Source organism: Telmatherina bonti (assembly GCF_933228915.1).
Source record: "Telmatherina bonti genome assembly, chromosome: 13".
Classification (NCBI taxonomy): Eukaryota; Metazoa; Chordata; class Actinopteri; order Atheriniformes; family Telmatherinidae; genus Telmatherina; species Telmatherina bonti.
In genome coordinates this window covers 3,500,163-3,525,159 of record NC_136611.1, presented here as the reverse complement: position 1 = coordinate 3,525,159, position 24,997 = coordinate 3,500,163, and the positions used below count along the sequence as shown (strand labels likewise).

The 24,997-nt window shown below is 45.2% G+C and overlaps 1 protein-coding gene across 1 annotated transcript in view; it reads right to left on the bottom strand.

The window, feature by feature from the left end:
* The window catches only part of gramd2b (GRAM domain containing 2B), a gene marked incomplete at both ends in the record, with an annotated part of 47,593 nt that extends 42,942 nt beyond the window's left edge, over positions 1-4,651 (bottom strand). The window contains 4 exons of the mRNA XM_079251178.1: positions 671-774; positions 2,149-2,218; positions 3,039-3,126; positions 4,623-4,651. Of these exons, the coding sequence (XP_079107304.1) occupies positions 671-774; positions 2,149-2,218; positions 3,039-3,126; positions 4,623-4,651 (291 nt within the window). The remainder of the gene's footprint in view (positions 1-670; positions 775-2,148; positions 2,219-3,038; positions 3,127-4,622) is intronic.
* Positions 4,652-24,997: the final 20,346 nt, after the last annotated feature.

The following is a 24,997-nucleotide window of genomic DNA, read 5'->3' as shown; positions in this document are numbered from 1 at the left end:
GGAACATTTACATGTGATCCAAGTGAACATGTATCGACCACATATGAATGACTTGCTAAGAACATGAGATCCACATGTAAATGGCATACAGTTCACATGTTTTTCACATATGAATCACATGTTTTCACATGTACAGATGTCTGTTGTAGCAGTGAATCAGTTGTTTGGCATTTGTAAATCTTTGTGAAAAACATGAAAACAACATGTAACACATTCATCTGAGAATCTTTTGTAATCTGCATGTTCTGCTCATGTGGATCAAGTAGTTCCAAAGACACATGTATGAAGACGTGGAACACATTTAGTCCACATGTGGCTTTTCTGTAAGCTTTGATTGGTGACAAGTCTGACAGGAAGTGTCTTCATCATCTTGTCCAGGTGAAAATAGAGTTCTCTTAGCAACATGGTAGTGATGGTGATGAAGATGTGATAAATAATGGTGGATTTACCATCTAGAGTCTCTGAATAAACACTACATGTTGTGTCTGGATTGTAAACCTCTTGGACGGATAGAAACGCTGGAAAACCTCTGTAGACCACCTGGAGGGTCACATGACCATCACAGTTACACACTGCGACCACCAACAGATGGACGTTCCACATCAAATCCACAGAACCTGGTTCTGGACTCAACAGAAGAAGTAAAAGCTGGCAGTCTTGTGTCTTGTACCTTGGTGTCTTTTCCAAAAACCTTGGAGTGGAAACAGATCCAGTGATCGGAGAGGAACATCCGTCCCTGATAGAGGATGTCTTTCTGCAGGGCACAGGTGTAACCTGACAGACAGGTGAGGTAAACATCAGCTTACAGAAGGTAATCTGAGATCAGCTGTCTGACAAACAGTCCTCTGCTATCAGATGTCCCGCTATGATCCAACCCTCATTCAGTATTTAAGGTGGAGCAGACCCGCATTCAGTATTTAAGGTGGAGCAGACCCTCATTCAGTATTTAAGGTGGAGCAGACCCTCATTCAGTATTTAAGGTGGAGCAGACCCTCATTCAGTATTTAAGGTGGAGCAGACCCTCATTCAGTATTTAAGGTGGAGCAGACCCTCATTCAGTATTTAAGGTGGAGCAGACCCTCATTCAGTATTTAAGGTGGAGCGACCCTCATTCAGTATTTAAGGTGGAGCAGACCCGCATTCAGTATTTAAGGTGGAGCAGACCCTCATTCAGTATTTAAGGTGGAGCGACCCTCATTCAGTATTTAAGGTGGAGCAGACCCTCATTCAGTATTTAAGGTGGAGCAGACCCTCATTCAGTATTTAAGGTGGAGCAGACCCTCATTCAGTATTTAAGGTGGAGCAGACCCTCATTCAGTATTTAAGGTGGAGCAGACCCTCATTCAGTATTTAAGGTGGAGCAGACCCTCATTCAGTATTTAAGGTGGAGCGACCCTCATTCAGTATTTAAGGTGGAGCAGACCCGCATTCAGTATTTAAGGTGGAGCAGACCCTCATTCAGTATTTAAGGTGGAGCGACCCTCATTCAGTATTTAAGGTGGAGCAGACCCTCATTCAGTATTTAAGGTGGAGCAGACCCTCATTCAGTATTTAAGGTGGAGCAGACCCTCATTCAGTATTTAAGGTGGAGCAGACCCTCATTCAGTATTTAAGGTGGAGCAGACCCGCATTCAGTATTTAAGGTGGAGCAGACCCTCATTCAGTATTTAAGGTGGAGCGACCCTCATTCAGTATTTAAGGTGGAGCAGACCCGCATTCAGTATTTAAGGTGGAGCAGACCCTCATTCAGTATTTAAGGTGGAGCAGACCCTCATTCAGTATTTAAGGTGGAGCAGACCCTCATTCAGTATTTAAGGTGGAGCGACCCTCATTCAGTATTTAAGGTGGAGCAGACCCTCATTCAGTATTTAAGGTGGAGCAGACCCTCATTCAGTATTTAAGGTGGAGCAGACCCTCATTCAGTATTTAAGGTGGAGCAGACCCTCATTCAGTATTTAAGGTGGAGCAGACCCTCATTCAGTATTTAAGGTGGAGCAGACCCGCATTCAGTATTTAAGGTGGAGCGACCCTCATTCAGTATTTAAGGTGGAGCAGACCCGCATTCAGTATTTAAGGTGGAGCAGACCCGCATTCAGTATTTAAGGTGGAGCAGACCCTCATTCAGTATTTAAGGTGGAGCAGACTTACTCTGTCTGAGCTGCTCCTCTTTGCTGATCTCTTTGAATATTTTATGGAACTGGCTGTTGCTCTTCGACAGCTGAAACAAAGAAAATCAGGACGTTACGAGCTTCGTGACCTTTTAGACCACCAGCAGGTGGTCCAGCGGTTTGGTACGTCCAGCGGACATACTGAACCGTATCTTTGAATAGATCTGAACAGATCGTTGCTTCTAATCATTTTATTTGACTTATTTGATCTGTTTTAATTGTGTCTTAGATTTGAATTGTTTTGCAGTTTATTTCTCTATTGTAATGTGAAGCACATTGAACTGATTATAAGCATGAAAAGTGCCATAAAAATAAATTAGGCTATATTATAATTCATCTAAGTTGGTTTAATTTGTTTTAAATAACTAAACCAAGTCCAGTTAAACAGCTAAGACCTTGTCAGACACATTTAAACCATCATGTTAATGTATCGTGTACGAAGCTGCACAGACAAGATGAAGAACACGCTGAATGTACAGGGAATACATTCAGACATTCCTACTATTAGATTTTAGATAAAAATCAGGGAAGAAATTAAATTTGAGCAATAAAACAAAACAATGAAAATATAAATTAGATTAAAATCAAATAAACTTTCATAAAAAACTTAGTGATTATTAAAAAACAGATTTCTCTTAGAATTGTTTAATTGCTTCAGACATTTTCCAAATTTTCTACGTTTTCCCACGAGTGTTGGAGGTTTTGTTTTCAGGCCTTCAGAGCTGGGTAGCGTTAGCGAGCCCCGCTACCCGAAACATAGCAACGTTCTCGGTAACGTTTCACCAGCAGAACTAATATCCGATGTAAAACACACCCAAACAAGCATCTGAGAATAAAATACTGTTTACTGGTGGAATGAGACAAACTCACCTGGCTGTAGTGGGACTTCTTCCTCTCCATCTTACAGTCTGAGTCCATCTGCACCTGACACAGCAGCGAGTTGTCGAAAGTCTTTGACCTGCAGACAAAATGATCAATAAACAGATGATTTGAATTATAACCAACAACTGGCATCAAAACAACAGATATAGCCTGAAATATGACAGAACTTTCAACTTTTCTTTGACAATATTTTCTCAGTGGTGCCCCTAACGACGTCCCCTAACAACGTCCATTAACGACGTCCCCTAACGACGTCCATTAACGACGTCCCCTAACGACGTCCATTAACGACGTCCCCTAACGACGTCCATTAACAACGTCACCTAACGACGTCCATTAACAACGTCACCCAACGACGTCCTCTAACGACGTGCCAAAAACTGCAGTTCCACCTTCATCCACTGGGGGCTCCAAAACAGAGCAAATCCCCATAGACTCCCATGTTAAAAAGACCAACTTCACAGCAGAAATAAACATGTTTACACCAGAAATAAACATGTTTACAGTAGAAATAAACATGTTTACAGCAGAATAAACATGTTTACAGCAGAAATAAACATGTTTACAGTAGAAATAAACATGTTTACAACAGAAATAAACATGTTTACAGCAGAAATAAACATGTTTACAGCAGAAATAAACATGTTTACAACAGAAATAAACATGTTTACAGTAGAAATAAACATGTTTACAGCAGGAATAAACATGTTTACAGCAGAAATAAACATGTTTACAGTAGAAATAAACATGTTTACAGTAGAAATAAACATGTTTACAGCAGAAATAAACATGTTTACAGTAGAAATAAACATGTTTACAGCAGAAATAAACATGTTTACAGCAGAAATAAACATGTTTACAGCAGAAATAAACATGTTTACAGCAGATATAAACATGTTTACAGCAGAAATAAACATGTTTACAGCAGAAATAAACATGTTTACAGTAGAAATAAACATGTTTACAGCAGATATAAACATGTTTACAGCAGAAATAAACATGTTTACAGCAGAAATAAACATGTTTACAGCCTGGTACAAAAACATTTTAGGTTTAATAGGTTAGGTTTACCTTTATGACAACTGTGTGAATGTTTTTTTTTTATAAGTCATCCGTTTATAACCAATTTAATTCAGAAACTGCATAATTAGGGCCGTGTCCTTTTGATTGACAGGTACCCAATATCCCACTTCAAGAAGGAGGAATGTAGAAACAACCACGGTTTTTAGCTAGTTAGCAGCATGACTTAGTTTTAGCACATTTACATGGTTAGCTCCTGTTAGCTAAGTTAGCTCTTAGCTACAGAAAGCTCGGAGTTCACTTGATGTCAATCATCCACCATGACGCTCACAGCCCCCTCTCTCAGCTCCACCTCTTTGCCCATATTTGTATTTTCTGGGCGAGACGACGCGCATGCCCCTGGCAAGATGGTGATGGTAGGAACCGCCCACCGAGCTTCAATTCAGCTCTTCAGAAACCTACGGGTGACGTCACGGAGGCTCCGCCCATCTTTTCCAGTCTAACATGGGACGTCTTCTGTATGTGTTGGTCATGTGGAGTTCTAGCGTTTACTTGAAAATCAAGGCCACGGGGTCAAACATGTTCTACGATCAGGGCAACTTTTTCCAAGACGACACAACTTATTTTAGATGATGAGTCCAAGCTCAAATGAAAAGTTTAAGGAGAAATATTGTCCAGGCGTGCTGGTTTACCTCTTCCTGTCACATGACCTCAGCCCACAAGGAAGCCAAACATTTCCGACACGACAACCAGCATCGGAGACAACATGGACTATCTGGAACAACCAGAGTCCAGCAATAAAGCAAAGAGAATCTAAAATTCATCCTGTTCTACTCAGATTCCTCCCCTTAAAGCTGCTGGACGTGTTTCAATGTGGCGTTTATAGTCAGCGTTCCTGTTTTAACACAGAGCTGATCCAGTCTTTACCTCACTAACAGCGGTTTCCTCCTGCATGATGGCTCTCGCTGGTCCTGATCCGGGGACTCGGCTGCCTTTCTCCCGTGTCTCTGGTGATCCTCTGTCACATGATCTGCATCAGAACTAAACAGAAGAATAAAAGCAGGTTTGTATGAACGCTGCGGCCTGATCTGTACCGTGCACATCCAGACGGGAACACACTGGCCTCCAGTTCCAAATCTATTTTAAACTCCTTTTATTTGTTTTCAATGCCGTTTATGGCCTGGTGCGCTCCTTGTGGCGGAGATATTAATGACACGCGGACCTGCTTCTTCAGGTCAGCTTCTGCCAGAAGTCCTGAGGTCCAGATGGACACAGTGGGGTGGTCGATGTTTCCCTGACTGTAGAAGAAACAGCGGCGACATTCGCACACCGCTGATCTCGGCCTTTTTAAACCAAAGCTGGAGACTCACATGTTTAGATTGGCCTTTTAATTCTGACTGAGGCAGGTTTGTTGTTTGTTTGTTTGTCTTAAGGCTATTTTATTACTTTTCTTTTGTCCATTTTATGCACTTCTGTCGCGCTCTTACCCTGCAGTCCTCTAGAACCTTCTATTTGTGTTTGTCTGTTCTCTTTATGGCAGAGTAACAAACGTCGCCAAAATAATCTCCTGAATGGACAAAAATGTCCACAATGATGCAGTTTAATGTCAGAAAACCGCGTGCAGACTACACATGTTCCACATCTGATTCACATGTGATTTACATGCAGTTCTCCTTTTCTTCACCTGTGATTTGCAGGTTCTTTACAGTAAAATGTGACCCTTTCATCACTGCAACAAGGTAACAAATGCTGGTTGGAGGGGCCCTTAGGGGCCCCAGAATCACCTGTTTTTATGCATTTAGACTGACAATAATAAACCTTTATTTAAACAACTGAAGACAGAACTGAAGCTAATAAATCACATAAATAAATCAAAGCGAAAGATTTTTTCATTGAATAAATTCTGATCTTGGATCAGTTTGTTCATCTAAATGAAAACAATTGCAGGTTTTAAGATTTTTTTTTTCACTTTTTTCAACACGTTTGCATTTAAATCCAGCAAACAGCATCTCCCAAGCAAAACTTCTCCCAAGCGACGATGCAGTTCCCTGAAACGGTGCCGTAAAGTCTTTACTGTCCGACCCAGAAATACTGCAGAATTTGGTGGTTCTGTTCGGACCGCTTTCCAGATCAGTTTGGTGGGTTTAGTAAATCTGGACCTGTTTCCGGCTCTATAGTCACCTGAAAGCGCGTTTTCCCAGATCTGCTTCTAACGCAACAGATAACGGTATCAGCTGTTTTATGCAACTCACTGATAGTCTCTGTCGTCTTGCCTCGCCGGTCCTCTGTTGGACTTCCTGCCGTCCTCTCGAGACATCTGTTGTGTCATCACATCCAGGATTTTACAGCCCGTCTGCCTGTTCTGGCTGCTGCCATGAGAACTGAAGGTAAACCGACCCTGCTGCTCCTTCACCTGCTGGTGGGAGGGTCAGCTGGGCCCCTGGGCTCACATGTCTCAGCCAATCAGACGGCAGGACGGGATGGCGTGTGTAAGACAGAGATAAACATTTCACCCAGTTTTGTTTTGAGGGTAGAGCTTTATTTGTCCAATCTGGTGTGAATCTGCAGAAACTGGGACAGGCGGAGCGTGTAGACGTAGTTTTCCCAAAGCGTCCTCAGGTTACAGCAGCAACACATTTACCTGCAGAGCTTCCAAACACTGAAACTGGATCCGTCTTCCTTTGAAAACAGATCAGATGTGATGTGACGCCATGTTTTTCAGTCTGGCTGTAAAGAGCAGACGTCCAGCCAACATCTGGAGAAACTTCACCTGAAGTTCAGCTACAGCTGGGTGCAGGAAGGCTGCTTGTGTCCACTCTCCATGCTCTGCCCCACACAAACAGAGGATTACAGCAACCAGTCATTTCAGTCGCTCAGTCTCTCTGCACACACAACCAGAGCTCCTCATTCTCACTTCCTTCTGCGCTTCACTGGACGGGACGACTCCCACTTATAACGGCTGTTACAGCCGGACACAGAAGACGGTTTCATACGTCTCCTACGTCTCCTACGTCTCCTTCGTCTCCTTCGTCTCCTACGTCTCCTTCGTTTCTACGTATCCTACGTCTCCTACGTCTCCTTCGTCTCCTACGTCTCCTTCGTCTCCTTCGTCTCCTACGTCTCCTTCGTCTCCTACGTCTCCTTCGTTTCTACGTATCCTACGTCTCCTTCGTCTCCTACGTCTCCTACGTCTCCTTCGTCTCCTACGTCTCCTTCGTTTCTACGTCTCCTTCGTCTCCTTCGTCTCCTACGTCTCCTACGTCTCCTACGTCTCCTTCGTTTCTACGTATCCTACGTCTCCTTCGTCTCCTACGTCTCCTACGTCTCCTTCGTCTCCTTCGTCTCCTACGTCTCCTTCGTTTCTACGTATCCTACGTCTCCTTCGTCTCCTACGTCTCCTACGTCTCCTTCGTCTCCTTCGTCTCCTACGTCTCCTTCGTTTCTACGTATCCTACGTCTCCTTCGTCTCCTACGTCTCCTACGTCTCCTTCGTCTCCTACGTCTCCTTCGTTTCTACGTCTCCTACGTCTCCTTCGTCTCCTACGTCTCCTTCGTCTCCTACGTCTCCTACGTCTCCTTCGTCTCCTACGTCTCCTTCGTTTCTACGTATCCTACGTCTCCTTCGTCTCCTACGTCTCCTTCGTTTCTACGTCTCCTACGTCTCCTTCGTCTCCTACGTCTCCTACGTCTCCTTCGTCTCCTACGTCTCCTACGTCTCCTACGTCTCCTTCGTTTCTACGTATCCTACGTCTCCTTCGTCTCCTACGTCTCCTACGTCTCCTTCGTCTCCTACGTCTCCTACGTCTCCTTCGTCTCCTACGTCTCCTTCGTTTCTACGTCTCCTACGTCTCCTTCGTCTCCTACGTCTCCTACGTCTCCTTCGTCTCCTTCGTCTCCTTCGTTTCTACGTCTCCTACGTCTCCTTCGTTTCTACGTCTCCTACGTCTCCTTCGTCTCCTACGTCTCCTACGTCTCCTTCGTCTCCTTCGTCTCCTTCGTTTCTACGTCTCCTACGTCTCCTTCGTCTCCTTCGTCTCCTACGTCTCCTACGTCTCCTACGTCTCCTTCGTTTCTACGTCTCCTACGTCTCCTTCGTCTCCTACGTCTCCTACGTCTCCTTCGTCTCCTTCGTCTCCTTCGTTTCTACGTCTCCTACGTCTCCTTCGTCTCCTACGTCTCCTACGTCTCCTTCGTCTCCTTCGTCTCCTACGTCTCCTACGTCTCCTACGTCTCCTTCGTCTCCTTCGTTTCTACGTCTCCTACGTCTCCTTCGTCTCCTACGTCTCCTACGTCTCCTTCGTCTCCTTCGTCTCCTACGTCTCCTACGTCTCCTTCGTCTCCTACGTCTCCTACGTCTCCTTCGTCTCCTACGTCTCCTTCGTCTCCTTCGTCTCCTACGTCTCCTACGTCTCCTACGTCTCCTACGTCTCCTTCGTCTCCTACGTCTCCTACGTCTCCTTCGTCTCCTACGTCTCCTTCGTTTCTACGTCTCCTACGTCTCCTTCGTCTCCTACGTCTCCTACGTCTCCTTCGTCTCCTTCGTCTCCTTCGTTTCTACGTCTCCTACGTCTCCTTCGTTTCTACGTCTCCTACGTCTCCTTCGTCTCCTACGTCTCCTACGTCTCCTTCGTCTCCTTCGTCTCCTTCGTTTCTACGTCTCCTACGTCTCCTTCGTCTCCTTCGTCTCCTACGTCTCCTACGTCTCCTTCGTTTCTACGTCTCCTACGTCTCCTTCGTCTCCTACGTCTCCTACGTCTCCTTCGTCTCCTTCGTCTCCTTCGTTTCTACGTCTCCTACGTCTCCTTCGTCTCCTACGTCTCCTACGTCTCCTTCGTCTCCTTCGTCTCCTACGTCTCCTACGTCTCCTACGTCTCCTTCGTCTCCTTCGTTTCTACGTCTCCTACGTCTCCTTCGTCTCCTACGTCTCCTACGTCTCCTTCGTCTCCTTCGTCTCCTACGTCTCCTACGTCTCCTTCGTCTCCTACGTCTCCTACGTCTCCTTCGTCTCCTACGTCTCCTTCGTCTCCTTCGTCTCCTACGTCTCCTACGTCTCCTACGTCTCCTTCGTCTCCTACGTCTCCTTCGTTTCTACGTATCCTACGTCTCCTTCGTTTCTACGTCTCCTTCGTTTCTACGTCTCCTTCGTCTCCTTCGTCTCCTACGTCTCCTACGTCTCCTTCGTCTCCTTCGTCTCCTACGTCTCCTTCGTTTCTACGTCTCCTACGTCTCCTACGTCTCCTTCGTCTCCTTCGTCTCCTACGTCTCCTACGTCTCCTTCGTCTCCTACGTCTCCTACGTCTCCTTCGTCTCCTACGTCTCCTTCGTTTCTACGTCTCCTACGTCTCCTTCGTTTCTACGTCTCCTACGTCTCCTTCGTTTCTACGTCTCCTTCGTTTCTACGTCTCCTACGTCTCCTTCGTTTCTACGTCTCCTTCGTTTCTACGTCTCCTTCGTCTCCTACGTCTCCTACGTCTCCTTCGTCTCCTTCGTCTCCTACGTCTCCTTCGTTTCTACGTCTCCTACGTCTCCTACGTCTCCTTCGTCTCCTACGTCTCCTACGTCTCCTTCGTCTCCTACGTCTCCTACGTCTCCTTCGTCTCCTACGTCTCCTTCGTTTCTACGTCTCCTTCGTTTCTACGTCTCCTTCGTCTCCTTCGTTTCTACGTCTCCTTCGTCTCATACGTCTCCTTCGTTTCTACGTCTCCTTCATCTCATACGTCTCCTTCGTTTCTACGTCTCCTACGTCTCCTATGTCTCCTTCGTCTCCTACGTCTCCTACGTCTCCTACGTCTCCTTCGTCTCCTACGTCTCCTTCGTTTCTACGTATCCTACGTCTCCTTCGTTTCTACGTCTCCTTCGTCTCCTTCGTCTCCTTCGTCTCCTTCGTTTCTACGTCTCCTACGTCTCCTTCGTCTCCTACGTCTCCTTCGTTTCTACGTCTCCTACGTCTCCTACGTCTCCTACGTCTCCTTCGTCTCCTTCGTCTCCTACGTCTCCTACGTCTCCTTCGTCTCCTACGTCTCCTACGTCTCCTTCGTCTCCTACGTCTCCTTCGTCTCCTACGTCTCCTTCGTTTCTACGTCTCCTACGTCTCCTTCGTTTCTACGTCTCCTTCGTTTCTACGTCTCCTTCGTCTCCTACGTCTCCTTCGTCTCCTTCGTCTCCTACGTCTCCTTCGTTTCTACGTCTCCTACGTCTCCTACGTCTCCTTCGTCTCCTACGTCTCCTACGTCTCCTTCGTCTCCTACGTCTCCTTCGTTTCTACGTCTCCTTCGTTTCTACGTCTCCTTCGTCTCCTTCGTCTCCTACGTCTCCTTCGTTTCTACGTCTCCTTCGTCTCATACGTCTCCTTCGTTTCTACGTCTCCTACGTCTCCTTCGTTTCTACGTCTCCTTCGTTTCTACGTCTCCTACGTCTCCTACGTCTCCTTCGTCTCATACGTCTCCTTCGTTTCTACGTCTCCTACGTCTCCTTCGTCTCCTACGTCTCCTACGTCTCCTTCGTCTCCTTCGTCTCCTTCGTCTCCTACGTCTCCTTCGTCTCCTTCGTCTCCTACGTCTCCTACGTCTCCTTCGTTTCTACGTATCCTACGTCTCCTTCGTCTCCTACGTCTCCTTCGTTTCTACGTCTCCTACGTCTCCTTCGTCTCATACGTCTCCTTCGTTTCTACGTCTCCTACGTCTCCTTCGTTTCTACGTCTCCTACGTCTCCTTCGTTTCTACGTCTCCTACGTCTCCTACGTCTCCTTCGTTTCTACGTCTCCTTCATCTCCTTCGTCTCATACGTCTCCTTCGTCTCCTTCGTCTCATACGTCTCCTTCGTCTCCTTGGTCTCCTACGTCTCCTTTGTCTCCTACGTCTCCTACGTCTCCTTCGTCTCCTACGTCTCTTTCGTCTCCTACGTCTCCTTTGTCTCCTACGTCTCCTACGTCTCCTTCGTCTCCTACGTCTCCTTCGTCTCCTACGTCTCCTTCGTTTCTACGTATCCTACGTCTCCTTCGTTTCTACGTCTCCTTCGTTTCTACGTCTCCTACGTCTCCTTCGTCTCCTACGTCTCCTTCGTTTCTACGTATCCTACGTCTCCTTCGTTTCTACGTCTCCTTCGTCTCCTACGTCTCCTACGTCTCTTACGTCTCCTACGTCTCCTACGTCTCTTACGTCTCCTACGTCTCCTTCGTCTCCTACGTCTCCTTCGTCTCCTACGTCTCCTACGTCTCCTTTGTCTCCTACGTCTCCTACGTCTCCTTCGTCTCCTACGTCTCCTTCGTTTCTACGTCTCCTACGTCTCCTTCGTCTTCTTCATCTCCTTCGTCTCCTACGTCTCCTACGTCTCCTACGTCTCCTTCGTCTCCTACGTCTCCTTCGTTTCTACGTCTCCTACGTCTCCTTCGTCTTCTTCGTCTCCTACGTCTTCTTCATCTCCTACGTCTCCTACGCATTTGGTTCGTCCTCAAGGACGTCACTTGATGCAGAAAAAGGAGCAAAACCCTCAGAAACCACAGGATGGGGCGTGACAAAACTGGCGAAAGGGACAAAAAGAAGAACAAAAACAAATAAAGTAGAAAATGCCAACTGGTCAACAACAAGTTGTGAAAAACCAAATATAAACAAACAAACAAACAAAAAAAAAAGTGATTTTCTTCTTCTGGTGTTTTGGACAGTTGTAAACAACTTCATAGTGATGTGTTCCCGCCATAGACTGAATATAAAAGATGGGCGGAGCCTCCGTGACGTCACCCGTAGGTTTCTGAAGAGCTGAATTGAAGCTTGGTGGGCGGTTCCTACCATCACCATCTTGGCAGGGGCATGTGTGTCGTCTCGCCCAGAAACTACAAATATGGGCAAAGAGGTGGAGCTGAGAGGGTGGCTGTGATGGTGAATGATTGACATCGAGCGAACTCCGAGCTTTCTGTAGCTAACAGCTAACCGAGCTAACCCGGAGATAACAGGAGCTAACCAGCTAACGGAGGTAAGCGGGCTAAAGCTAAGTCACGTTGTTAACTGGCTAAAAACCGCGGTTGTTCTACGTTCTTCTGACTTGAAGCGGGAGATCAGGTACCTGTCAATCAAAAGGACACGCCCCTAAATATGCTGAATTTTTTAATTAAATTGGTTATAAACGGATAAGTTATATATAAAAAAAACTTCACTTCCCCCCACAGTTGTCATGAAGGTAAACCTGACCTATTAAACCTTAAATGCTTTTTGTACCAGGCTGTAAACATGTTTATTCCTGCTGTAAACATGTTTATTTCTGCTGTAAACATGTTTATTCCTGCTGTAAACATGTTTATTCCTGATGTAAACATGTTGATTTCTGCTGTAAACATGTTTATTCCTGCTGTAAACATGTTTATTTCTGCTGTAAACATGTTTATTCCTGCTGTAAACATGTTTATTTCTGCTGTAAACATGTTTATACCTGCTGTAAACATGTTTATTTCTTCTGTAAACATGTTTATTTCTTCTGTAAACATGTTTATTCCTGCTGTAAACATGTTTATTTCCGCTGTAAACATGTTTATTTCTGCTGTAAACATGTTTATTTCCGCTGTAAACATGTTTATTTCTTCTGTAAACATGTTTATCCCTGCTGTAAACATGTTTATTTCTTCTGTAAACATGTTTATTCCTGCTGTAAACATGTTTATTTCTGCTGTAAACATGTTTATTCCTGCTGTGAACATGGTTATTTCCGCTATAAACATGTTTATTTCTGCGGTAAACATGTTTATTCCTGCTGTAAACATGTTTATTTCCGCTGTAAACATGTTTATTTCTGCTGTAAACATGTTTATTCCTGCTGTAAACATGTTTATTTCTGTTGTAAACATGTTTATTTCTGTTGTAAACATGTTTATTCCTGCTGTAAACATGTTTATTTCTGCTGTAAACACGTTTATTTCTTCTGTAAACATGTTTATTCCTGCTGTAAACATGTTCATTTCTTCTGTAAACATGTTTATTCCTGCTGTAAACATGTTTATTTCCACTGTAAACATGTTCATTTCTTCTGTAAACATGTTTATTCCTGCTGTAAACATGTTTATTTCTGCTGTAAACATGTTTATTTCTGCTGTAAACATGTTTATTCCTGCTGTAAACATGTTTATTTCTGTTGTAAACATGTTTATTTCTGTTGTAAACATGTTTATTTCTTCTGTAAACATGTTTATTTCTGCTGTAAACATGTTTATTTATTCTGTAAACATGTTTATTCCTGCTGTAAACATGTTTATTCCTGCTGTAAACATGTTTATTCCTGCTGTGAAGTTGGTCTTTTTAACATGGGAGTCAATGGGAATTTGTTCTGGTTTGGAGCCCCTAGAGGATGAAGGAGGAACTACATTTTTGGGAGACTGCATTGGCTTGACTTTACCCGCACGCAAGTTGCCGCTTGGCTCCTGCTATCAACCGCTGTCAGAAGTCTGAACTCAGCGCCGCCCCCTGGTGGATTAACTGGCTGAACAACCACAGCAATGTAAAAAAACATGGAAGTATGAGGACGACGACGTACGGCAGTTTCAAACAGACGTCTTCCTTAACGTATGTAAGGGAGCAGAAATGGAGCTTTAGTTTCATCTCATCTTTCTGTAGCTCAGCGGTGCCCAAGTCCGGTCCTGGAGATCTCCCATCCTGCTGTTTTTAGGTGCAACTCTTCTCCAACACACCTGAATGAAATAGGTGTCTCGTTAGCAGCCTCTGCAGAGCAGGATTACATGCAGAAGAGGAATTCAGATGTTTGACTCAGCTGTGCTGGACAGGGGTTGCATCTAAAGGTTCAGGATGGTGGATCTCCAGGACTGGACTTGGGCACCCCTGCTGTAGCTTGTTGACCACAGAGTCCAGGCAACCAGGATCAAGGAGCTGTTCAGAATTACTGGGGATGTTTTGAAAGACTCATTATGTCTAAATTAGAAAAGTTCATGTTTTTATAGCTGCCTTTCAGAAAACTTGTCCAATAATGGTAAAAACTTTTTACATTTTCATGAGGTGGGTTTTAGAAGAATATGGCTAAAAGGTAATGGAAGCTTTATGTATTTACACGTCACCAGACGGAAGGGAGTCACATGACAAGCTCATTGCAAGTACAGATGGCTTTTTTCTTCTTCAGCTGAAATATCTGCTCCAAAACGCGATATTTTCTGATCCTCTGTTTCTGTCTGAAGAAGCCGCTCTGCCTGGTTGGCATCTGTTATGGGTCATATTCTGGATGCTTTAATCTGGAGATAAATTCAGCTGATTCCAGGTTTGTGCCCTCAGATCCAAGCAGGAACTCAGAGATCTTCTGTCACAAGCTGTCAAGCTACCTGGTGATGCTAAACATGCAGCTTTTACCTGTAAAATAAACAACAAGAAGAAAACGGACCAGACGAACTGAGAAGTTGTTTGTTGTTTGTTGTCGGTAAGATTCCTTTAATATTTGTTTACTGACTAAACCGGCTTTCATTGCTTCACTGTTGAAACATGCAGATAAAGCAAAGCTGCACTTTTCTATCCTCCATTTTTCCTTTGATGCCTCATTTCCAGACAGATTTCACAACATTAGTTTGATTTGTTCACCAAAACAAATAAATGTAATCAATGCTCCAAACACATGAATGACTCAGTAAAAGGGATTTCCTGCTCGTGTTTGGATGATGCAGGTCCACTGTAGATGGAAGTGGAATCGTAAACAGATGAATCCTGTGTAAGTGTACAGAGGAGTGGGTTAACAACATGTATCGCTGTGCAAACAGACCCTTTGAAACACAAACAAACTGCATGAACTGCTGTTCTAGTTTCACAAAGTCTCCTTTCAGAATGTGTCATGGCTGGAGTCTTAACGTTTTGAAGGAAAACTGTCACTAATATCAATGCTGAATACCAGAACCAACATAGGACCCTCTTCAGACTCCAACGTACTCCTCAGTGTTTAATCCTGAGATTTCTCCCCTCTGTGTTAAATGCAAGCATGAGTTTGGTTCTTATATTCATGTACATGAGGCTGCCCGGATTCACAGGAAAGAATTCACAGGAAATTCATTTAACCTTTGCAAGGAACATACGAATAGACCCTGGCTTGTTTCTATTGGTCTCCAACCAAACCTTTTATATGAACTTCTTTTGTGGGCTAGAAGATGTGTGTTGTTTCAGTGGATTAAGTCCAAACCCCCAACTGTCCATTACTGGTACGTGGAGATATTTCAACGGCTTCCAATACCGTATTTAAGCTCGGCTATACGGGGGAATGGGTGTTATTTTGATAAACTGTGGTCCCCCTTCCTTAACCGCTTTCCAAGTGCTGCAGTAGATCTGATATACATCTGTGATATGTCTGTCAATTATTGCCGCCATGTGTTTTATGTTTTTTAAGTTCTTTAAAGGTGGAGTATGTAAGATTTTCAATATTTAAAAAATAAATTAACTAATAAAATAACTACAATCATAATTAGACAGTTTTTTGAACATGTAGGTTCCAGTCTGTCCATATTTGATACGCTATTAAATTACAAGTTTAATTAATGACAAATGAAAAAAGCACTTTTTTACTGGTAGGCAAACATTTAAGAAGAGTCTTTGTCATTAATTAAACCTGTAATTTAATAACACATCAAATATGGACAGACTGGAACCTACATGTTTGAAAAAAAACTATCTAATTATGATTTTAGTTATTTTTTTAGTTAATTTATTTTGAAAATATTGAAAATCTTACATACTCCACCTTTAAAAGTGAATAAAATAGTTAAAAAAAACAAAAAAGCTGAATCTGAACCAGAGTTCATTTTCACGGTAAAATGACCTTTCTAACTTCGCATTGTAGCATCACAGGTTGGCAGAACTTTAGTTTTGAACAATAACTGAATATTAAAAATAAACTGCCTCGCCCACCTTCCTTCTTGGGACTGGTGGGTGGTTGTTCATCTTCCACAGTCCTGTTCGGTGTCTTGTTTCCATTACGCTCAGAATTACGCAAAACCTAAACATTGCAATAAAAACTAATAATGGACACAACTTTACTTAAAAAGTCAGTTCATGATGGGAAAGTTTAAGGCTCTCATGAGGAGGATTTTCAGATGTGTCCATGTAGAAGTAGAGCCCTAAACCCTAATGGAAACACTTTGTATTTGCACATCACTAGATGTGACGTAGGGGTCACATGACCAGTTCCTTTCAGGTAAACATGGATTCTATATGATTTGTTCCATCTTTAAATAAAATTTCTGCTTCCAAACGCTAAATGCTCTGTATGTCCACTGTCCTCAAGGTGGAGTCTCACAGGACGAGATCTTACCAGGATTACCAACTGTACGCTAAACACTGTTTAATGGAAACACAGATCGCATCTGTACTTTGTCCAAATTTTAAAAACATTGCTTTTATTTCACAAGAAACTGTAATGGAAACACAGCTATTAATCTCTTCTGGACGGAGATGTCTGATGTTTCACCAGGTATCTGTTGGAGCCACTTCTCCAGTGTGGGGGACATGACACGAATGGATACATCAATCAGAACAGCCTTCCTCTGCTACTCCCACAGGATCTCAACCCTTTCATTCTCCACCACCGTTAGAAGGGTCTCCCATTGGGACTTAAGGGTCTCCAGTCCATATTCTACATAGATGTTTCTGTACACAGTGCAGCTACTTGGTTATAGCGCTCCATGTATAGAGTCTGAAGCCTCATCCTTCCGGTTAGTGTCTGATACTGGATCTGGTTTACTTCCTGCTCCAGTCACTTCACAGCAAAATGGAACATCAAGTAGTCTTGAAATTCAGCATGATAGGGTGGCGAATCATTTTGATTGACAGGCATCCATTCAAGAAGGCAGAAGGCAGCACAAATGCAATTTTTAGCCAGATAACTGTGCCACCTACCTCAGTTAACTGGTTGCCTCTAATTAACAAGGGTTAGCTTGGTTAGCTTTTAGCTACTGGCAGCTCAGAGCTAGCAGTGCACCTTAGCTTTAGCTCACCTACCTGTGTTAGCTAGTTAGCTCCTATTAGCAGCAGGTTAGCACAGTTGGCTCTTAGCTAGAGGCAACTCAGAGCTAGCAGTGCGCCAGTCACTTCTTATTAACCTTTGAATTCACTTTATTTGATTACTCACTGACCAAAAATAAATTCTACTATAGTAGATGTTTATCAGACGATAATATTACAAAATTTAAACAATCAATTGAATCAATTTTTTCACCTCTACCATGTGTTAGCATGACTGAGAGTTCCCCTTTAAGCCTTACTCCTGCTCAGATTGATCAATATGCTGATACTATAACAGCTTCAATGCATACAACCTTGGATAATGTTGCTGAAGGCTCCCTGGTTTAATTCCCAGCTTTGAGCTCTAAAACAGGCATCAAGGCGTTTGGAAAACAAATGGCGATCATCAGGACTAGAGGAGTCTCACTTAACCTGGAAAGAAAGTTTAATTGTATACAAAAAAGCCTTACGTACGGCAAGAGCAGCTTATTATTCATCATTGATAGAGGAATCACTGAGACGGCATTGGTGAAAGTTACTAATGACCTTCTTATGGCCTCAAACAAAGGACTTGTGTCCGTACTTATCTTGCTTGATCTTAGTGCTGCATTTGATAGTCGATCATAACATTCTGTTACAGAGACTAGAACAGGTGATTGGAATTACAGGTACAGCGTTAAGCTAGTTTAAATCATATTTATCTGATAGACTTCAGTTCGTTCATGTAAATGACAAGTCCTCCTCCCAAACTACAGTAAGTCATGGAGTTCCTCAAGGTTCTGTACTTGGACCAGTACTCTTCACGCTATATATGCTCCCTTTAGGCAAAATTATTAGACAGCATGGAATAAACTTTCATTGTTATGCAGATGATACTCAGATATACTTATCCTTTAAACCAGATTAAACAAATCAGCCTAATAGGCTACAAAATTGTCTCATAGACATAAAGACTTGGATGTCTAGAAATTTTCTCCTCTTAAACTCAGATAAGACTGAAGTAATTCTCGTTGGATCTGAAAAACTCAGAGCTAAATTTTCCGATTTTGTAATGAACCTGGATGGCATTACTTTAGCTTCCAGTGCTACAGTGAGAAACCTTGGAGTAATATTTGACTCTGACCTGTCCTTTGGCCCACATATTAAGCAGGTTACTAAAACAGCCTTCTTTCATTTACGTAATATAGCCAAAATTAGGGACATTCTGTCTCAGAGTGATGCAGAAAAACTGGTTCACGCTTTTGTTACTTCGAGACTAGATTACTGTAACTCTCTATTACTGGGCTGTCCTAAATATGCCCTGAAAAGCCTTCAGCTGATCCAGAATTCTGCAGCCAGAGTCCTGACCAGAACCAGCATGAGAGCTCATATTTCTCCAGTTTTAGCCTCTCTTCATTGGCTGCCTGTTGAATCTAGAATAGAATTTAAAATCCTTCTCCTTACATATAATGCCCTCCACAACCAGGCACCACTATATATCAAAGACCTCATTGTTCCTTATATACCAAGTAGAGTACTTCGTTCGCAGACTGCAGGCTTACTTGTGGTTCCTAGAGTCTCAAAGAGCTGAGCAGGAGGCAGACCCTTTGGTTATCAGGCCCCTCTCTTATGGAATAAGCTCCCAGTTAGTGTTAGGGAAGCAGACACCCTCCACACCTTTAAGACTAGGCTGAAGACTTATCTTTTTGATAAGTCCTATAGCTAGGGATGGTTAGCATCCCTTAGTTATGCTGCTATAGGTTTAGACTGCTGAGGGACATTTCCTGATACACTAAACTTCTTTCTCTTTCTCTTTATCTCGCTCTTTTATCCCCCCCCCCCCCCCCAATAACAGTGTTGCATCATTAACATGTATGTCTCCTGTCTCGACCAGGACGAAAACCACACTGCTCCTCCTCAATCCGGGATTCGACTATCCGGCAGACCCTCCTCTCCAGGACCCCTGATAGACCTTATCAGGGAGGCTGAGGAGTGTGATTCCCCTGTAATGGGAACACACCCTCCGGTCCCCCTTCTTAAAAAGGGGGACCACCACCCCAGTCTGCCAATCCAGCGGTACTGCCCCCGATGTCCACGCGATGCTGCAGAGGCGTGTCAGCCAGGACAGCCCCATAGCATCCAGAGCCTTAAGGAACTCCGGGCGGATCTCATCCACCCCCGGGGCCTTGCCGCCAAGGAGCTTTTTGACCACCTCAGCGACTTCAGCCCCAGAGATAGGAGAGTCCACCCCTGAGTCCACCAGCTCTGCTCCCTCATGGGAAGACGTGTTGGTAGGATTGAGGAGGTCTTCGAAGTATTCCCTCCACCGACCCACAACGTCCCGAGTTGAGGTCAGCAGCTCCCCACCTCCACTGTACACAGTATTGATGGAGCACTGCTTCCCCCTCCTGAGCCGCCGGATGGTGGACCAGAATCTCCTCGAAGCCGTCCAGAAGTCTTTCTCCATGGCCTCGCCGAACTCCTCCCATGCCCGAGTTTTTGCCTCGGCAACAGCCGAAGCTGCATGCCGCTTAGCCCGCCGGTACCCATCAGCTGCCTCCAGAGTCCCACAGGCCAAGAAGGCCCGATAGGACTCCTTCTTCAGCTTGACGGCATCCCTCACTGCTGGTGTCCACCAACGAGTCCTGGGATTACCGCCACGACAGGCACCAATGACCTTACGGCCACAGCTCCGGCTGGCCGCCTCAGCAATAGAGGCACGGAACACAGCCCATTCGGACTCAATGTCCCCCGCCTCACTCGGGACATGTTCGAGGCTCTGCTGAAGGTGGGAGTTGAAGCTCGCTCTGACAGGGGACTCAGCCAGACGTTCCCAGCAGACCCTCACAACACGTTTGGACCTGCCAGATCTGACCAGCCTCCTCCCCCACCATCTGAGCCAACTCACCACCAGGTGGTGATCAGTTGAAGCTCCGCCCCCCTCTTCACCCGAGTGTCCAAGGCATGTGGCAGCAGGTCCGACGATACGACTACAAAGTCGATCATTGAACTGCGGCCCAGGGAATCCTGATGCCAGGTGTACATATGGACGCTCTTATGCTGGAACATGGTGTTCGTTATAGACAATCCATGATGAGCACAGAAGTCCAATAACAAAACACCATTTGGGTTCAGAGGGGGGGGACCATGCCTCCCAATCACTCCCCTCCAGGTCTCACTGTCATTGCCCACGTGAGCATTGAAGTCCCCCAGCAGAACAATGGAGTCCCCAGAAGGAGCACCCTCCAGCACTCCCTCCAAGGACTCCAGAAAGGATAGGTACTCTGAACTGCTGTTCGGTGCATAAGCACAGACAACAGTCAGGACCCGTCCCCCCACCCGGAGGCGGAGGGAAACTACCCTTTCATCCACCGGGGTAAACCCCAACGTGCAGGCACCAAGCTGGGGGCTGATGAGAATGCCCACACCTGTTCGGCGCCTCTCACCATGAGCAACTCCAGAGTGGAAGAAGGTCCAGCCCCTTTCGAGGGTACTGGTTCCAGAGCCCAAGCCATGCGTCGAGGTGAGTCCAACTATACCTAGTCAGAACCACTCAACCTCGCGCACAAGCTCAGGCTCCTTCCCCACCAGAGAGGAGACGTTCCACGTCCCTAGAGCCAGCTTCTGCAGCCGGGGATCGGACCGCCAGGGTCCCCGCCCCTTGCTGCCGCCCAGCTCACATTGCACCCGACCCCTACGGCTCCTCCCGCAGATGGTGAGCCCACGGGAGGTGGGGCCCATGTAACCCTTTCGGGCTGAGCCCGACCGGGCCCCATGGGCGAAGGCCCGGCCACCAGACGCTCGCTCTCGTACCCCGCCTCCAGGCCTGGCTCCAGAGGGGGGTCCCGGTAACCCGCGTCCGGGCAAGGGAACATTCATGCCCAGGTTGGTCGTCATCATAGGGCTCTATGAGCCGTGCTTGGTCTAGTCCCTCCCCTAGACACCTGTTTGCCATGGGTGACCCTACCAGGGGCATAAAGCCCCCGACAACATAGCTGCTAGGATCTTCGGGACGCACAAACCCCTCCACCACGATAAGCTGACGGCTCAGGGAGAGGCCATCACCTCTCCCATCAGGGTATAGAGCTGGAACAGTGGACCAGCTCTATACCCTCTCTGGGGTCCTGGAGGGGGCATGGGAGTTTGCCCAACCAGTCTACATGTGCTTTGTGGACCTGGAGAAGGCATTCGACCGTGTCCCCCGGGGGCTCCTGTGGGGGGTACTCCAGGAGTATGGGGTACCGGACCCCCTTGTACGAGCTGTCCGGTCCCTGTACGACAGGTGTCAGAGCTTGGTCCACATTGCCGGTAGTAAGTCGGATTCGTTTCCGGTGAGGGTTGGACTCCGCCAAGGCTGCCCTTTATCACCGATTCTGTTCATAACTTATATGGACAGAATTTCTAGGCGCAGCCGAGGGGTTGAGGGGATCCGACTTGGTGGCCTCAGGATTGGGTCCCTGCTTTTTGCAGATGACGTGGTCCTGTTGGCTTCATCTGGTCGTGATTTCCAGCTCTCGCTTGAGTGATTCGCGGGCGAGTGTGAAGCGGCTGGGATGAGAATCAGCACCTCAAAATCTGAGACCATGGTCCTCAGCCGGAATAGGGTGGATTGTCCTCTCTGGGTCGGGAGTCAGGTTCTGCCTCAAGTGGAGGAGTTTAAATATCTCGGGGTCTTGTTCACGAGTGAGGAAAGGATGGAGCGTGAGATCGACAGACGGATCGGTGCGGCGTCTGCAGTAATGCGGACTCTGCGCCGGTCTGTCGTGGTGAAGAAGGAGCTGAGCCAGAAGGCGAAGCTCTCGATTTATCAGTCGATCTACGTTCCTACCCTCACCTATGGTCATGAGCTGTGGGTCGTGACCGAAAGAAGGAGATCTCGTATACAGGCGGCTGAAATGAGTTTCCTCCGCAGGGTGGCCGGGCTCTCCCTTAGAGATAGGGTGAGGAGCTCAGTCATCCGGGAGGAGATCAGAGTAGAGCCGCTGCTCCTTCGCATCGAGAGGAACCAGTTGAAGTGGCTCAGGCATCTGGTCAGGATACCTCCTGGACGCCTCCCTGGTGAGGTGTTCCAGGCACGTCCCTCTGGGAGGAGACCCCGGGGAAGACCCAGGACACGCTGGAGGGATTATATCTCTCGGCTGGCCTGGGAACGCCTCGGGATCCCCCCCGCAGAGTTGGCAAATGTGGCTGGGGAGAGGGAAGTCTGGGCTTCCCTGCTTAGGCTGCTGCCCCCGCGACCCGACCCCGGATAAGCGGCAGAAGATGGATGGATGGATGGATGGATGGTCTCCTGTCTCAGCAGGTCTCCCTGGCCGGGAGTAGCAGTTCCTGTTGTCTGTTGTCTTTCTGTCCTCTTCCCCCCACACAGCAGAGGCAGATGGCTGCCTGTCCTGAGCCGGGTTCTGCCGGAGGTTTCCTTCCTGTTAAAAGGGAGTTTTTTCCTTCCCACTGTCGCCAGTGTGCTTGCTCAGGATGGGAGATTGAGTTGGACTCAACTCAATCTGTTGGTTTCCTTATATAGGCTGTTATGAATTGGCCTTCATTATGTTTTCCCCACTGTCTGTAAAGCGTCTTGAGATGGCATTGCTGTGATCTGACGCTATATAAATAAAGTTGAATTGAACTGAATTGAACAACTTAGTTTAGTTTCCTTTTTAACTTAACATTCATTTAGATCTTGAGATTTCCGTCTCTTCATCCTGCTGGTTCCTGTTATGGATACTCACTGAAATGTTTTTTTTTAAATAATTACAAGGAGTAAAACCTTTTAATAAGTTTATTTTCTCAATTAGATTTAAAAAATCAACAGTGTATAAAAACTGAAAACTTCTACAAGCTGCTGCCTCCTGGTGGCATTTTTGAGAAACTACAATCAAATTCAGCAGGTTTTAAGAGGAATCTGCTGCAAACTGTTATAACAGTTTTAAAAGTATGTATATTGTGACTGCCAAAATTAGTCACTGAGGGGTGATTGCAGGAGTCTGTCTGACGCGCAAATCCAAACAAAGATCAGGAATCTCTTGCAGTTCAGGTTTTATTTATCTTCTCAGTTACAGATTACTGCTTGATACATTTTTTTCTCTTGCATTTGCAATCTGAACTCATGTAAATTATCAAATGTGCGGTCAACAGAAAATATCAGCTTCCACTCTCACCGTCTCTGTGCCAAGCAAAACCAAAGTCACAGACAGACTCAGGTGATATCAATTAGTCAATCACTCAGCTGTAGGCACACACACACACACACACACACACACACACACACACACACACACAATACCCTCTAGTGACAGACTTAGTGATTAACATCCTTGCCTCTACAGTATGTTTCCTGCTTTGCACCGTATTTTCTCACAAACATCATCTTCAAAAAAGATGGGACATTTATTTCAACAATACATACCTGTCGTTTAACAGTTTGAACCTTTTTTGAAAGTGTGTCTACAAAGAAAATGATTTTCTGAACTTTCACTCTTCGTAATATTTAGATAACAGAAAGAAATCTGGAATTTTAAGCAGCAATATACAAAAAAAGAGGAAACAAACATGAAAAAAAATTTTTAAAAATCCTTCTGAATTCTTCAATTGGGTGTTAAATCACGACATGCGGTTGGAATTTTATACATCTGCTGTAAAGTTTTAGGTCAATTCCAATCAAACTCTTTAAATAGAAGCTGTTTAGACAAAGAAATCTGAACTTTAGATCTATTTAGAAACTCTAATGTATGATTAATCCTAAATAAATTCATCCTAGATAAAAGTCAGAAGTATGTTTTTGCTTGTTTGTTTTTTTCCAGCAACAAAACAAGGCTTGTGGGAATTTAACGTGGTTCTCTTGTCTGATTCCTTTCTGACTAAAACATTCAGAAACTAAAGCAATAACATCAACGATTTTTACCAACGATGGGAAATTCGGCTCTTTTAAAGACTCGGTACTTTTGACTTGACTCCTGTAGAAGAGTCAAATCTTTTGGCTTCCAAATAGTTCTCTATTTGCTTCGCTGAGCTTTTATTTTAGTGCAGAACTGGTTCCAAGACCACTTCCGAGAGCAAGTCGAGAATGTGGTCTGAGAAAGCGATCCGAGCAGTTTTAATTTGATTACTGAGATATTTTCGTCATGGTCTTTGTCAGCGACTTATTTCCCTCAACAGACACAAAACAATAACAATAAAACATATTGCACGGTCCGCTTGAAAACTACAATAAAATGTACGGATATTTTCATTAACCAATAAACACATCGCTGACACGTCGCCGACATGTTGCTGACACATCGTCGCTGTTTGAGTCTCTTATCGAGTCCATCGAAAAGGAATCAGTTCTTCTGATTCACTACAAAGAATCCGCTCTGAGTAGAAAATACTTTATCACACAAGAATAATAAATATGATGTGAATATAAAGTTATTTGGTTCAACTTTAAAATGTTTACTTTCCCTGAAACCGAGTCCGACTCGTTCAGATTGTTGAAACAAATGAAGTCTTGAAGCTGAATGAACTGAAGTTGCAGGAACTTTGACTGAACCTTTGACTGAACCACCTGCAGAGTTGAAGTGTCTTCAGCAGAGACTTTCCTGCTGGAGTTTAATGGTCATTTTAGACCCCATCATGTCTAAGGGTTCCACCTGCAAACAGCGCCCCATCTGGTCGCACTGGGTTCTGCTTTCTGTCAGAAACGTCTTGAAGAAACCCTCCTGCTGAGTCTCAGATCAGAAATCTGGCTTTTTAAATCTTTTTTTAGATGTCAGTTACATTTTTTGTGTCTGAAGCAGAAAAATCAAGTTTTTATGAGAATGTTTGTCAGGTTTGATGGGTCGGAACGGATCTCTGTCACAGTTTTCCAGCTGTCACTCAAGCCGCGGTGGTTCTGATCCAGCAGCCTATCACCGGGGTTTGTGTGTGCGCGCGCGTGCCACACTGCGGCTGGCTCGCGCTCTGACAATGACTTGAATGCTGATTAATGTGGAGGCCAACAAAAGGAGA